The sequence below is a fragment of the Equus caballus genome, chromosome 5, assembly GCF_041296265.1.
Source record: "Equus caballus isolate H_3958 breed thoroughbred chromosome 5, TB-T2T, whole genome shotgun sequence".
Classification (NCBI taxonomy): domain Eukaryota; kingdom Metazoa; phylum Chordata; class Mammalia; order Perissodactyla; family Equidae; genus Equus; species Equus caballus.
Genome location: NC_091688.1, coordinates 69,021,254 through 69,035,349, shown reverse-complemented (window position 1 = coordinate 69,035,349; position 14,096 = coordinate 69,021,254). Strand labels below are relative to the sequence as shown.

Here is a 14,096-nt window from a genome sequence, read left to right as displayed (position 1 = left end):
GTTATTATATGCAAGGCGTAGTGTTAGAATGTTGAACAGAATGATGTGGTTCATTATAATACAAATACTATTCCTCACTCACTAATAAAATACATTGAATGCGAACTTAGTAACTATTTCATATTTGTGGTGACTAGTTCTCTATAAAGCCTATTTCTTTTCCTGCAAAATAAAATGGAGTAAATAATCCTTGAGCTCTTGTCCACTCCTAACATTAAACAATAATGTAATTATCTCCATTGTATCTTAGACCTCATCTGCTATTAAATACTACCAACACCTATAAACCTTCAAAATAATTAATACATATTTCACAATTCTTACATCAGCTCCATTGGGGCCTTGAGGGCCTCTTGGGCCTGGAGGACCAGGTGGACCCTGTAAGAGATGAATATTAAGGTTTATGAGAGCCAAATTCAAATGCATTTCTAATATTTTCATTTTGTGATTAAGTAAAAGAAGTTTCAGCCTGTAAAGTCATAGTCACTGAAGCATATCAGGGTTAAGTCATTCTTGATGGATACAACATCACATTAGCAAATGATTCCTTACATATAGCTTTGGAGAAATTAGGACTATAGGAAAAAAAATTTGATCAAAAATTAGAAAAGACTATTGCTACTATCTGGTACAATTAATTCATAATACAACTAGAAATATTTTATGCTAGAATATGCTAGAATGCTAGAGTACAAAGGCAATATAAAGTTGGAACAAGACATGATGCTTGAGTGCATTTAGAATTCATTAATTCTATGAAAGTACTTTTGGTTTTTAGTTGTATATTTTTGATTTTTTGCGTCTGCTCTCATGCTCTACATGCTAGAATTGAAGTAAGATTAACCAGCTGAATTCCTAACAGAAAGGTTCTCTCTCCCAGTTGTGCATTAAAATTACCCTGGGCACTTTTTACAAATACTGATGGCCAGAACCCCTTACTTCAAGGTTGTGATTAAATCAGTCTGTAGTGAATACCAGGATATTCATATTTTTTTAAAGGTCACAGTTTATTCTAATGTCATGGTTGAACAGGTTCTCTACTATTAGCTATTACCATAGGTCAGGGAGAATGTATTAACGATTCAAGAAACCACAGCAATCACATCTAGAAAGGAGTCTATATATCTGACGCTACTTGGAGTATTAATCAGCTATTTGAATCAGCAATGTTTATTATGCATTCCCTGTTGTTAAGTTTATTTTAATAATAAGAATTATTTCTTATCTGAAGAAAGTAAAATGCAAGTGTAAAAATATCAAAATATGTATTCTGAAGGAAGCGAAAATTGAAGGCAATGTTTTGAGAGGAAGGAGCAATTAGGAAATGTACTTGTTACATTTCATTATAGGTTTCAATTACTTTGATTAATTGCTTCCTTATTCAGGGTAGGGCTTAATAAACAAATATACGTATTTCATATTTTCAGTTGAGCTAACAGACTTAGAGCAGAAAGCCAGAATCAATAAGTGCAAATAATTATGTCTTAGCATTCTAATCAAGACAGAATTCCTTATTAAATTAAGAATTTGTTTCAAAGTACAGTTAATTTTTAATACTGTGTTAACATTTGCTAATTATCCAACTCTTGGATGACTATTATCTATTCTTTATCTACTTCCTATCAAAGCCCAGAGCTCAAGTTTAAGAAAAAACTAAAGTGTAGCACTTGATTCTATCCACCTCAATAATATATACACATATAAATGAAAAATATATAGTAATATATAAACCAATGAATGCCATGTATGTATAACATTACTTCCAAGTGACAATGAGAAAAGATATATTCAAGATGAGGAGAGAGACTGTGATGGTCGCAGATGAAGGTTGGGTGGGAAAAAGGGGCGGAATCAATCTGAACAGACATAACCTTTAGGCCTACTTTGTTCATATTAATAAACCTTAAGAAGGATATTTGTAATGTGGAAATCCATAATATCCATCAAATACTAAAAAATAAAAACTTACCATGGGACCAACATCTCCATTTTCACCTTTTTCACCAGGTGGGCCTGGCAGACCCTACAAAAATATAATAGAAAGACAATAAAAGTCACTTGCACATTTAAAAAGAAACTCTTGGCCAATTTCTAGTATAAAACCAAAAATTAAATATAAAGTTAAATAAGAAATGGGAATTAAGATTCAGAAACTGTAATTTGTCAAAATACTTATGATGTAAGTATTGACTACATATGATTAAACCTTGTATCTACATTTACAAATGAAATGTATACTTTGCATAATATTCTAACTGTTTGATTTTAGCTACAAGAGCTAAATACAAAATTTTGTCTAGGAATTTAAGAAAACAATAATTTTCTCCATCTTTTATGAGTAGTATATAGGACTGCCACTGTAAAGATTTTCTGAAAAATTTTGGCCCAAGTTATTTTAGAATACCCTATCCAGGTGAGGTTTTTATACTTAGCCACCAGTTTGACAAAGCTCTTTTGAAAATAAATATTCCAATACATTTCCAGGGTTATAAATATCTTCTGAATTTTTGACCTATAATAATTTGACTTATGAATTCTAATAATAATTCCTATTAATCTTCTGAATCTTAAAAATTCTCAAGGCCATGAAACTTGACATGTTATACTTCCTTTATTCTCTCAAATCCATTTCCTTTATATCCAATTGCTTTGGGAGAGGTTCTGTGTTACAGAATAAGCTCACAGGGTAGGCTGCATTCGCATTTCACCTGGCTACATCTTTATGGGAAAATTGCTTTACTTTCTCTTGCTCTTCTTAACCAGTTCTCCCATGCAGAACTGTTTATATTTCCTCTTCTATATCACAATAGTACTTTGTACGTACTTGAATTGTATACTTAAAAACACAATTATGCCACTTGTTGACGTGCTTATAATCATGACCTACTTTGGAGCAGTGGTCTTTTGGGTGCCAATTTTTTATCTCTAGCAACTAGCAGAGGGTCAGACAAAAACTAGCATTTCGATAAAATGTTGAATTATTGATGAATGAATGAATTCTAAGAAAATAGATCAACAGGAAAAGCTACATGCAAAAATATGTTTTTTGTAACACTTGCTATGATAGTTAAAATTCTCAATTATTCCAAACGTTTAATCATAGAAAAAGCATAGCTAAACAAATTTGGTTATATAAACTAACAGAATATTATAGGACTACTAATATGATACTAATTCTCTAAATATGAATAGCATATATGATAAAATACAAATATAAATGAATACGTATAACATAAATTTAACCATAAAATATGTATTTAAAATAGGTATGATTATTGGACAGAAATAGTAAAAGTGGTAATAGTTTTTAATATGGTAGGATTATAGATTCTTTTAATTTGTAATGTTTTTGGTGTTATCATTATTTATATACTACATCTTACACACTCTATACATATTTTATTTTTAATGTTTGTACAATATTACTTCAGATGTAATCTACTTAAGAAATAAAAGATACACAATATAAAAGCTCCAAATTTCCGCTGATATTTTAGCAAAATTATTGACTTGGCATTACACTGCAGTGGCTGCAAATTATTTGACCATGAGCCACAGTAATAAATATATTTTACTTATTACCCCTTAAACGTGCACATGCAAAATAGCTAAGACATGAGTTTCAAAAAGTAATACTTATACTTAATGTGTAGGTGATGATCTTTGATATTTTTATTCTATTTTAACTTACCATGTTTTATTTCACTTTTTTAATGCTGGTAATAACCCACTAAATTGTTTTTATGACCTACTAATTTCACATTACTTCAGTTTGGAGAGAGGTTGCTTTACTGAGGACGTTTGTAAACTTTTTTTTAATGTGGCATAAACTCATTTTTATGAGGAAATCTTAATTACTGATTTATGATGATCAACATATACCAGAATTTCATTTTTTTCCCTCAAACGTCAATTAGATATCTAGGAAAACAGCCTGCTATACGGTCTTCCCAAACAGGTACCGCCGTCTGATAATAGCTTCTAGAATTACTAGAGAAGTTCCTGGGAGGAAGTAGCCAGGTAGTGTTTCAGATTTTAGTCTGCTTAAAAATTGCCTGGGTGAGATTGCTGAAATTTTAGATTCCAAGATCCACAGCCTCAGAGATTCTAATTCATTGACAGAGCACACGAACTTAAATTCTTAAACATGCAAGTAGATTTTAACATAGATGAAATAAATATTTCATTTTAAGTCCATTTTCTTGCAAGTTAAACATAATTAATTTCTTATAAACACCATATACATTAACAACCACATTCCTTATCTTTCATCCAGGTTTCCATCTCCTTTTAGTATAGAGTGCATCTGACTTGGGATCCCCAAACTGAATGACATATAAATATTAGTTCATAGTTCTCTTTTATTTCTATCACACCCCTAGCTTTGCCTTGCCATCTTTTCTTTATGCATGCGATTATTCCTCATACTAGTTCTATAGGAACCTCCCAATAGAAAAATGACATATTCATTTCTTTTTGATGAAGTTTGATTATAGTTTGAGTTGATTAAGACAGAATTTTCTTAATATTAAAATTAATAGAGACATAATGAGTCAAATTCTCTTGTTGCAGGGAACCAAACGAGCTAGATGGCACTCCAGAGTTAATCAGTTTTCATATGTCCTAACTTTCTCCTAGGGAGTAATTTATGCCTGGGGAGATTCTGTTTTAAGGTCTGTCAATTTAAAACCATTTGCCACTTAAGTGATGGAATGAAAAAATAATTTAGGCCAAGGACTCTCATTTCATACCTCTCCTTCATACGCAGACAAATAGTAAACGTCAAATTGCAAAATCAAGTCACTTAACCAGAATATTAGATTATTATTATTTATGTCTATTATAATTGCTAATATCTATTCTGCTATGAAGACTCAATTAAAGGATGTAGATGCAACTGTGAACGTGTTAATTACATTAGCATCTTTTTAGATTCCCAATGTAAAGAGGTAGCTGTGGGGAAATATAATCAAGTTTTAGTGAGCTGATTTCTTGAGTCTCCCTCATCAAAGAGCACATTTCCTATGCTGTGGAAATGAAGATAACTTTTTATTTAATATTTTATAAATATAAGCTACAAGGCATCATCTTCAATCATGAGAACTAAATTCCTAAATTACCACCGTATAGAATTCAGAGTAATCAGTTAAATGAAAAAGCAGAAAATGAATGATATTGTATCCATTGGCAATCTAATTTTTAATGCCTTGTTGCTGTTTTCAATATGTGTGCTTCTCATACATATTGATATGGAGTACTCATGACTGTTTATTTATTATTGTCTAATGAGTATAAAAGAGTTAAACACAAATATGAAGTGAAGTTTATGCATTTTCCAAGTTTAAAAAGAATTATTTTGGCATTAAAATAACAGCAAAAAATTATAATATGTTCACTGGTAGACATCCATTGAATGTTATAACAATAATAGTTACGATAATAAAACTAATTATATTGTTTGCAGTGTAATTTGTATAATTATGTACATAATAAGCTATTTAATATTAAAAAACCAATATTCTGAGAGTTACTTATGATATAAAGATAAAAGTTAAATTTATATAAATTCAATTTCTATTTACGTTCTAGAACTTCACAAATTTTTAAGTAGTGAACAAGATGATTTAATTTAACCATTTCTAAACTTGTTATGTGGCATGACTACTATCCATATGGTACCAATATGTAAAACAAAATTTTATAATCTTTTAAAGGATCAGTAGGTAGTTATAGAATAAGCAAGTGAAGCAGAAACCCAGATGTTTCCAGAGTTTGTAGGAAGTGGTGAACATCACATAGAAAGGTGGAAAAACAACTCAGAATAGGAGATGTGTACTATGCAACATTTGGCCCAAGAGACCAGTTCATAAGACACATTGGAGTGAAAATCTCTTAGCCTACAATATTTTACAATTTAATATTTCTTCTCTTGAATATGCTTCATAAAATACAAATTATAATTTTAAATAACAAGCTATTTTAAATGATCAGTTCATCATCAATTTGTTATTTTACCTATGATTATTCAACATTTGTTGTTGGTAGTTGCAAATTGCTGTTTGCTATTTCTCAAAATGCCTTTAATTTGTGTTAGCTCTCTGAAGTACTAATTTTCCTGCTGTGAGACTCGTGAAAGAAACCTTCTAACATTTTACTTTTAACTATCAGACTTAAATAAGGTTGTAGTTCATTTTCTAAACAAAATGAGAATGAAGAAAGGAGATGCAATATCTAAGGTGGGGCTAAATAAACTTCAGAAAAAGGAACCGGGGCTGACAGAGCTTCAGAAAATTAATAATAATTGATAAAAAGAAGTTGAAGTTCAGACATACATTCAAGTAAAACAATCATTATAGTTAAATATTGTACCCAAGTTGCTACATAGAAAAAGAGAAAGTTGCCCTTTTTTACATCCACCAGAAAACTTGGTGTGAGAAGTCAGCGGAAATGACAGAGTACGCAATGCGGAGAGCATCTTACCTGAAGACCTATGGGACCAGGCGGTCCTGGGAAACCCCTTGCACCCTCATCACCTTTCTGTCCAAACATCCCCTGTTGACCTCGGGGACCTGGCTCACCATCACCTCCCTAGAGAAGAGCAATGAAAATGACCACAAAATGGAAAAATCATGATTCTGATACTAGTCATCATAAAAATACAGCCATTTCTAACTTAATCAAAGCTGGTCTATTTGAAAGTAACCAAGTAAAGTGTAGATTAAATTTCCATTATCTGCTGCAAATATTCCATTGTTTGCTTTGCTTACATTCCTTGTTTCTGGAGTATGACTGATTTTGATTTTCTCATGTATACTAAATAAAGTCAAAGCTGCCTAATAAGCAGAAAAATGATGTTCAGAATTTACTATAAATTAAGTACTTCTCAACTGGTTATTATCTATTTTCAAATAAAGTCATGTTTTTTGTTTATAAAGATCAGCTTGGTTAGCTATATTAGATAATTCAAATTGGACTCAATGTTAAGCATGCAAACAACCATCACCACATGAAATCCACAGGTTACGGGGCAGTTCATAAATTTAATCAGGGCACTGTCAGGATTTACATTTGCTGAACAAAGAGGAATACTTACAGCAATTCCAGGGGCACCAACTGGACCTTGAAGACCTGGGGGACCAGGAGGACCCTGCAGTGAGATAAAAATCAGCAATTTTGAAACTGAAGCCAGAAGAGCCTCAGTTATGTAGTGCAGAACATTTGGTTGATCAAAGTCTATTAAGCATCTCTACACTTCTACGGAAAAAAAAGAAGCCTTTTGCATTTAGTGCAGCCAACCATTATTTAGTTTACTCCTTGAGACTCAAGACGTGCATATTTGCCGTCAATTTCAAATTGGCAGTTATCAAAAGCACTCTCATCTGTAATGTTGTGGATATTTAAAAATGGATTTTTATGCTAATATAAATCATCTTGAAGTTTCACATTGAAAAATTTTCAAATTTTTTTTCTTTCAGATTCTTTTAATGAGATATGTAGGAGACGGAAATAGCACGTGAAAAATTCACCTATATGCCATCTTCTAAATGAATACTAGGATGCAGGGGATCCTATACAGACAGAATGTGGTGCTATAAGAAAATTTAGAGTTTTTTTCATATGTAAACACATGCAAACTCAGTGTTATATATTAAGTATAACAGAACTCTTTATTTTGAGCAATAGATTTCAACAGGTTTATGAGTCTTACATGCATAAATATTTTTTCTTAGCTGTCTACTGATCAGACCCTATAAAAGATCCAAGCACTAAAGAAAGAAGAGTCATTGGATTGTATTGTTCTTTATCATAACTGCCAACTGTTGGGAAGAGAGCTTAAAGCAGAGGTTCTGAAAGTGAGATCCTTTCAGGTTTCCACTAGGTCAAAATTCTTTTAAAAACACCATTGAGACAGAATTTGTCTTTAAACCATGTGGAAATTTGAACTAATGATGCAAAATCGACGGAGAGTGAAATTGCCAGTGCCTTAGTCTCAGTCTGAGGCTTCTAGGGTTGGAATTATTGTGTATCTTAACACACAACTTTGAAAAAGGTTTTATTAGAATTGACTGAATCCCAAACTGAATAGTCACCACAGAGGCAATACAATACTGATATTATAATCTTTGGATAGGTAAGTAGTACTATGGAAAAATATCCACGGCTAATAGCAAAAGGAATTAAATTTATAATGCCCCCTCAACAAGAAGGAGGAAACTCACATTTTCTCCTTTGTCACCTTTGCTGCCCTTTTGTCCTGGTTCACCAATTTCACCCTGTATTTGAAAGATTTGAGTTAAAGTTTATCTCTGATGTGTCATATTCGCCATTGCATTGTCATCACTGTCATCTCACTAAAGTTTACTTTAATGTAATTAGGTGCTAGCGTTTAACGTCACTGTTCAAACTGTAAAAGCCTGGGTTCCCTCTGCTTCTCACTTTCTAGTATTGACTAAAACATAGACAAACAAAAGTCAACTGGACTTTGAGGAATATTACAACCGGATTTTTCATTCAAAAATCAGTTTTGTCTGAAATATTACCTGATAACAGAAGTACATTGATTTATACAAAAATATGATTACATATTAATCAAAAAGTAGTTTATTTTTTTCCTCTAGTTTTCCAAATGCTAGAATGTTGCACATTGTCAGAGTATCGGTTCACAAATTTTGTTATAGTATTTCAGAATAATATGAGAGAATATATTAAATTCAAACACTTAACACAGCTGTACATTCAGAATCAAGAGCTTAGAATCCTTACTCACATGTTAGTAAAGGATAGCGAAGGATTATCAAATATGCATGAGCTATTCTTAACTCTTACTTTGTAATATCCAAGACATGAGGGATAAATCTATACAAGTAATTAATTAAATTAACTTCACATTTATTTCAGAAACATGAATATTTAAAAATAAGCAATTTTGGCATCTGCTATTTTTTCTCACTACCATTGTTCTTATATTCCGTTTTCTTGTTTACATCCCACATACTGTTTCATGGACTAGATACTAATTCTCAACCTCTAGAATAAGGTTTTTGAGTACAGAGAAGATGTATGAAACTTTGAAAAAGATATCTTTAGACTGAACATCTAATCTTAAATATGACTAAATCTTGTATTCTTGAGGAAAAATCAATTCTTCACAGGATGTACAAACATGAATAAAGAACACCAACCTTGTCTCCATCTTCTCCAGGGGAGCCGGCAGGCCCTGCAGGCCCTGGGAGACCCACAGGGCCTTGTACTCCATCTCTCCCCGCGGGGCCTTGGGGACCTTTTTCTCCCTGTATTGAAAATCCAGAAGATCGTCACTTTAAGAAACTCATAAATGAGCTATTTGTTACAATTTTTTGTTTTCCTGAGGAAGATTTGCCCTGAGCTAACATCTGTGCCAATCGTCCTCTGTTTTTTATGTGGGTCACCACCACAGCATGGCTGACGAGTGAGTGGTCTAGGTCCGCACCCGGGGAAAATGACCCCAGGCCGCCAAAGCAGAGCATGCTGAACTTAACCACTAGGCCACCGAGCGGCCTGCATTTGTAACAATTTTTAAGTGCAGTTACAGTCATACTCTGGCTTCCACATTTGACAAAGAAATTTCTTAATGCTCTCAAGAAAAAAATATTTTAAAGTACTAAGTGATGACACAAAAGATCTCTACTTTCTTTCGTGACTAAGAATACTGTCCTCCTTAACAATTTAATCTCAGGCTATGGCCTACAAAAACAATTAAGACTCAACTTAGAATTTCTCTTTCAAACACAGATTTTCTAATCAAATATTATATATATTGGTAAATCAGATGCTTTATGGTTGCGAAAACTCCCTGGGCCCTTACTCTTCCTCAGTGGTGCTACTAAAACAGCTGGGCAGCGGTGATCAGGCCTAAAAAAATCATAAAATGCATTTCCTCATAGGCCTAACTTTACAATATGCTTTATGTGTAATCTTTTTCTCTTTTTAATAAATGTTTCATGGATTTTCCTAGGTTTTGATATTTTAATTCAATGCTGCTTTTACCAATTCAAAATGACAAGGCCATTAGCTTTTTCTGTTTATGTTCTGACGATGGTATTATTTTCCTGTTTTAAAATTTACCTATATTGTGTAATTAAAAAAAATAGTGCCTTGATAATGAAGACTCTATTTTCCACTAAAAAAAATCCTTTCAGAGTTTAAAGTAAATTATGTCCTAAAAGTCAAGATTTCATCAGTTTTGCACAAGATCTATTCCTGATTGCACTCAGTGGTTCGATCTTTTCTCCTGTTATACAATCTGGAATCCACAAATCATTAGCTCCTACCTCTGCATTATTCTGCTCCCCACCCTCGCTTCCCTCACCACTTCCTACCCCTTTACAATGCGCAAGTTTTATCTCTTGAATATATTTACTTCACTTTATCTCCACCACTAACACCTTACCCCAAAATACTAATAGCCTTCCTCTGAACTATTGAAATAACGTCTTCCTTTCTTACATTTACTCTTACTTCCTCAGTATTCCCCATGCTGTAACCAGAGGGGCAATCAGATCATCTTACCAGCCTTCTTCAGTCAATTTACTTGTTTGCCATTCCTAAGACAAGAACTGAGTTGATAACGTGGTCTACCATTATCTGGCTCCTACTACCTACCCAGCAGCATGGAGCCTCCCCTGGTCTTTCCTCCCACATTCCAACCCCCCGAGACCTTCTTTCAGTAAAGACTGATTCCATTCCCCTTCTGTCACTTGGCCTGAGCACATGTTGTTCCTTTGGCCTGGAGTGCTCCAGGGAGGACCCTTCAACTAGGTAATTCCTCCCGATCTTTTATATTCCACTGTCGGTGTCCTATCCAAGGAAAGGCCCTACTTCCAGCTCAGGTCCTTCTGTCATAAGCTGATGTACAGCACTGCAGTTCCTTCATCTCACTAACCAGAGTTTGTAAGTATACATGTACTCAGTGATTCTTCACTTATTAATTAATTGTCCCATCAGACAATAAACTGTGTGAGGGCAGAAACATACTTCTGATGTCACCTTGGAGACTTTTTATTTCCTTCATCAAATATTACAATATCTCAAGTCTATCTTTAATCATAAAATGAGCCATGCTATTCACAGTGTACTTCACTATTTTAAACGCATCAGCTAATTTAGATATTTCTCCTTAATTTGGATTTCCTTGCAAGCCTGAACTCCAAAAATCAATTCTTTTATACAAGAGTATCCATAAGCAAGACAGAATAATTCTTATCTGCTTTCATTATAGTGCATATCATCTCCAGCCGGGAATCACCTGCTATTTATTTCTCCTGATCCTGGTCTGGGTGGAGTCAGAAAAAAATCTTTCAACTGATCTACATCGCTCTACATTTAGATTCTTCAATTACAACTCTGCAAGACGACAAATTCTTCCTCTGTTATGTATCTCTTGCCTACAACCTACAAGACCAGCAGAAACATCATCCATCTCTCTCTCTGTCAGCAGTCTATTTCATCACTTCTACTCCTTCATTAATATCAACAGCTGAATCATACCTTAAAAAACTGATAGAATTAGCTGCTCATCCCCATGTCCTACGTTTGCCTTGGTGTGATCTTCTATCTAGCCTACACCCATATCCTCAACTTTTATTACAATTCACAGAATCCACCCCTCTTTATTAAAAGCCAATTTATGCATTTATTTTCTGGTTATTAATTCATTCTTTTTAATGACAGCTCTGGGTCACACACTGATGATGACGATGATGATAAATTATACACTGAACAATTATTATCGTGATTCTCCAAAGTGATTCCCAGCGACAATTTCATCTAATCTTCACAAAATGTTGTGGTTATCTTCTTTTCAGAGATGAGGAAGCAGAGATTTTGAGATGTTGAGTAACTTAGCCAAAATCATGAACTAAACAAAAGGTAGAAATGAGCTCCCAATTCAGTTTTGATTAGCTCAAGCAGCCTTGGTCTCCTCTGACACCCTTAACTTCCTCACTTTTCACTTGATTCTTTTCTTATTATTTGTTAAGTAGATAAATATCTGTGCATTATAGTAACAATAATAAGAGGCAATGCATTCAATCCTACTAGTACTTCCACCCACTGCCCCCCTCTTCTTTTAGTCCCATGGCTTACTCTTAGTGTTCTCCATGCACCCCTTCCAGTCCTTTATCCTCCACTTTCTTTTTGAAACCCCCTGTTGTAATTACTCTAAAGTCAAGAATGCCCAGCTGGCCAAATCTAGCTCTCTGTTTGTTTTTTCTCAGCTTTAAGTATTCCTGATCTTTTACAACATTCAACAAGTAGACTCTTTTCCCTCTTGGCCTATATGATGGTGCACCCCTAGAGATATTTTCTATCACTCTTGGACTCTTTCACTCTCTCTCTCCTTAGTGGATCCTTTAAAAACTCCTACCATCATGATTCTCCCTAAAGGCAAGTCCAAATCTCAATTCTCCTCCCTGAATATTGCTTCACGTGGGAATTCAATAATATGGTCCCTAACATCCCTCTTATTCTAAATAAGTCCCAGATTTACAATCCTGACACTAATCATTCTCTCTGCAATTATATACACACATACTTGAAACTGTAAATAAGTTTTTTCTTGTATCTCCAGCTACTATTGCCTAATCCATTTATGCTTAATATACTGCCTGCATTGTGTTTTGGAACTAGCACTTTTTCTTCTATTTCTACAGTTGTCTCCCAAATAGATACATTATCAACATAGCTTCCTATCTGTAATCTTTGACTCCAGTACCTCCCTAATACAGTTAATGGTTTTCTTCAAGAATCATTCTCCCATCAAAATATTTCTATCAATGCAGTTAGAAGAGGTTTTAGCTTTCTTCTCTTTGCATGACTTCCAGAATCTCCCCAACAGAGTTTTTAATCTGACTGATTAATTTGGAGTTACAGATTAGGCCAGAGTGATTGCCATAAGTAAGTCATGTGGATATTCATAGCTCTTGGTTCCCATTTTCTCCCTTCCAAGGAAGTGGGTTAGTGGTAAGCGGACCAAGTACTTGCCGTCCACAGAGCCCCATCTTGTCTTTCTCTTTCTTTATGCAAGACTTAACCTACTGATAATTATGCAACATTTTTATAACACAAGTTGCTCAAAGGAGTTAAGGTCCACAATTTATATTTGGTTTAGAAGAAGTAAAAGGCTGCACTTAACATCTTAGCCAACGTTTCCATCAGTTTTCACTAAACCTCTGCATGGAAGTCTATGGGTACTTTCACCCAAACTTTTATAACCATTTTATGACACTATCCCTAAAGAGACACTTTCTTCAAAAATACTACCTAATACAGTGTCCAGCACTAGCTGTTCCAATAACATTGTCGAACAAAAGACCAGTAGAATGAACATCTTGGAATTTTTATTAGTGGTGGGAATAACTGAGAGAGAACAGATGGGCAGAGCATTCCCTTTTCCCTTCATAGTCATAACATCATCAATCGCTAATAAAACTCAGGCCCAAATCTTAGCTCTTACAAGGGCTTCTGTCAATAATTTCTCCTCTGTCTCACCAAATTAATTTCTTATTATAACTTTCAGTACTTTTACAGATGCTTGTCTTTGTTTCAATATTTTACTTTTTCTTCATAAAGTTATGGCATTTAACCACTTTAAAACCTAGCATTCAATATTGTATCTTTACAGAATTCTTGACTTCTCTAAATAGTATACTCTCCCCATTTGTACAAAAAACAATGTCTACCCTTTTTCTCTGTATGTCTTCTTCATTGTGCTGTGCCAAGATATGGGTGCCCTGGATTTTTGAATGAATTTGTATTAAAGGGCCTGAATCTACATCTTTTCTAACCCCTCCCAGTACACAGTATTCTACAAAAGTTTTATGAACAAATATTTAGTTTTTGAGGTTGGCTGGAAATTAATAGGACTTGTAAGAGGGAGGCAAAGAATAATTTTTTCATAGTTGACTATAAATATCTCAGAAAATAATGTCTAAATTTTCAACAAATTTACTAATCTGGAGATATATTGCTTTAAAAAAATTCTCATCAATTAAAAGTGCTTTTTCTGTCACCCAAAAATTGTATCCACAACGTGGCATAGCCTTATTCTAATATTCTTA

General features: G+C 33.7%; 1 protein-coding gene across 6 annotated transcripts in view; it reads right to left on the bottom strand.

Moving 5' to 3' along the window:
• COL11A1 (collagen type XI alpha 1 chain) overlaps positions 1–14,096 on the bottom strand; it is a 196,779-nt gene that overhangs the window by 41,402 nt on the left and 141,281 nt on the right. For all 6 annotated transcript variants that reach the window (XM_001918115.6, XM_070267264.1, XM_023641533.2 and 3 more), the window contains 6 exons: positions 9,183–9,290; positions 8,220–8,273; positions 7,094–7,147; positions 6,481–6,588; positions 1,970–2,023; positions 325–378 (listed from right to left, as the gene is read on the bottom strand). In XM_001918115.6, the coding sequence (XP_001918150.3) occupies positions 325–378; positions 1,970–2,023; positions 6,481–6,588; positions 7,094–7,147; positions 8,220–8,273; positions 9,183–9,290 (432 nt within the window). The remainder of the gene's footprint in view (positions 1–324; positions 379–1,969; positions 2,024–6,480; positions 6,589–7,093; positions 7,148–8,219; positions 8,274–9,182; positions 9,291–14,096) is intronic.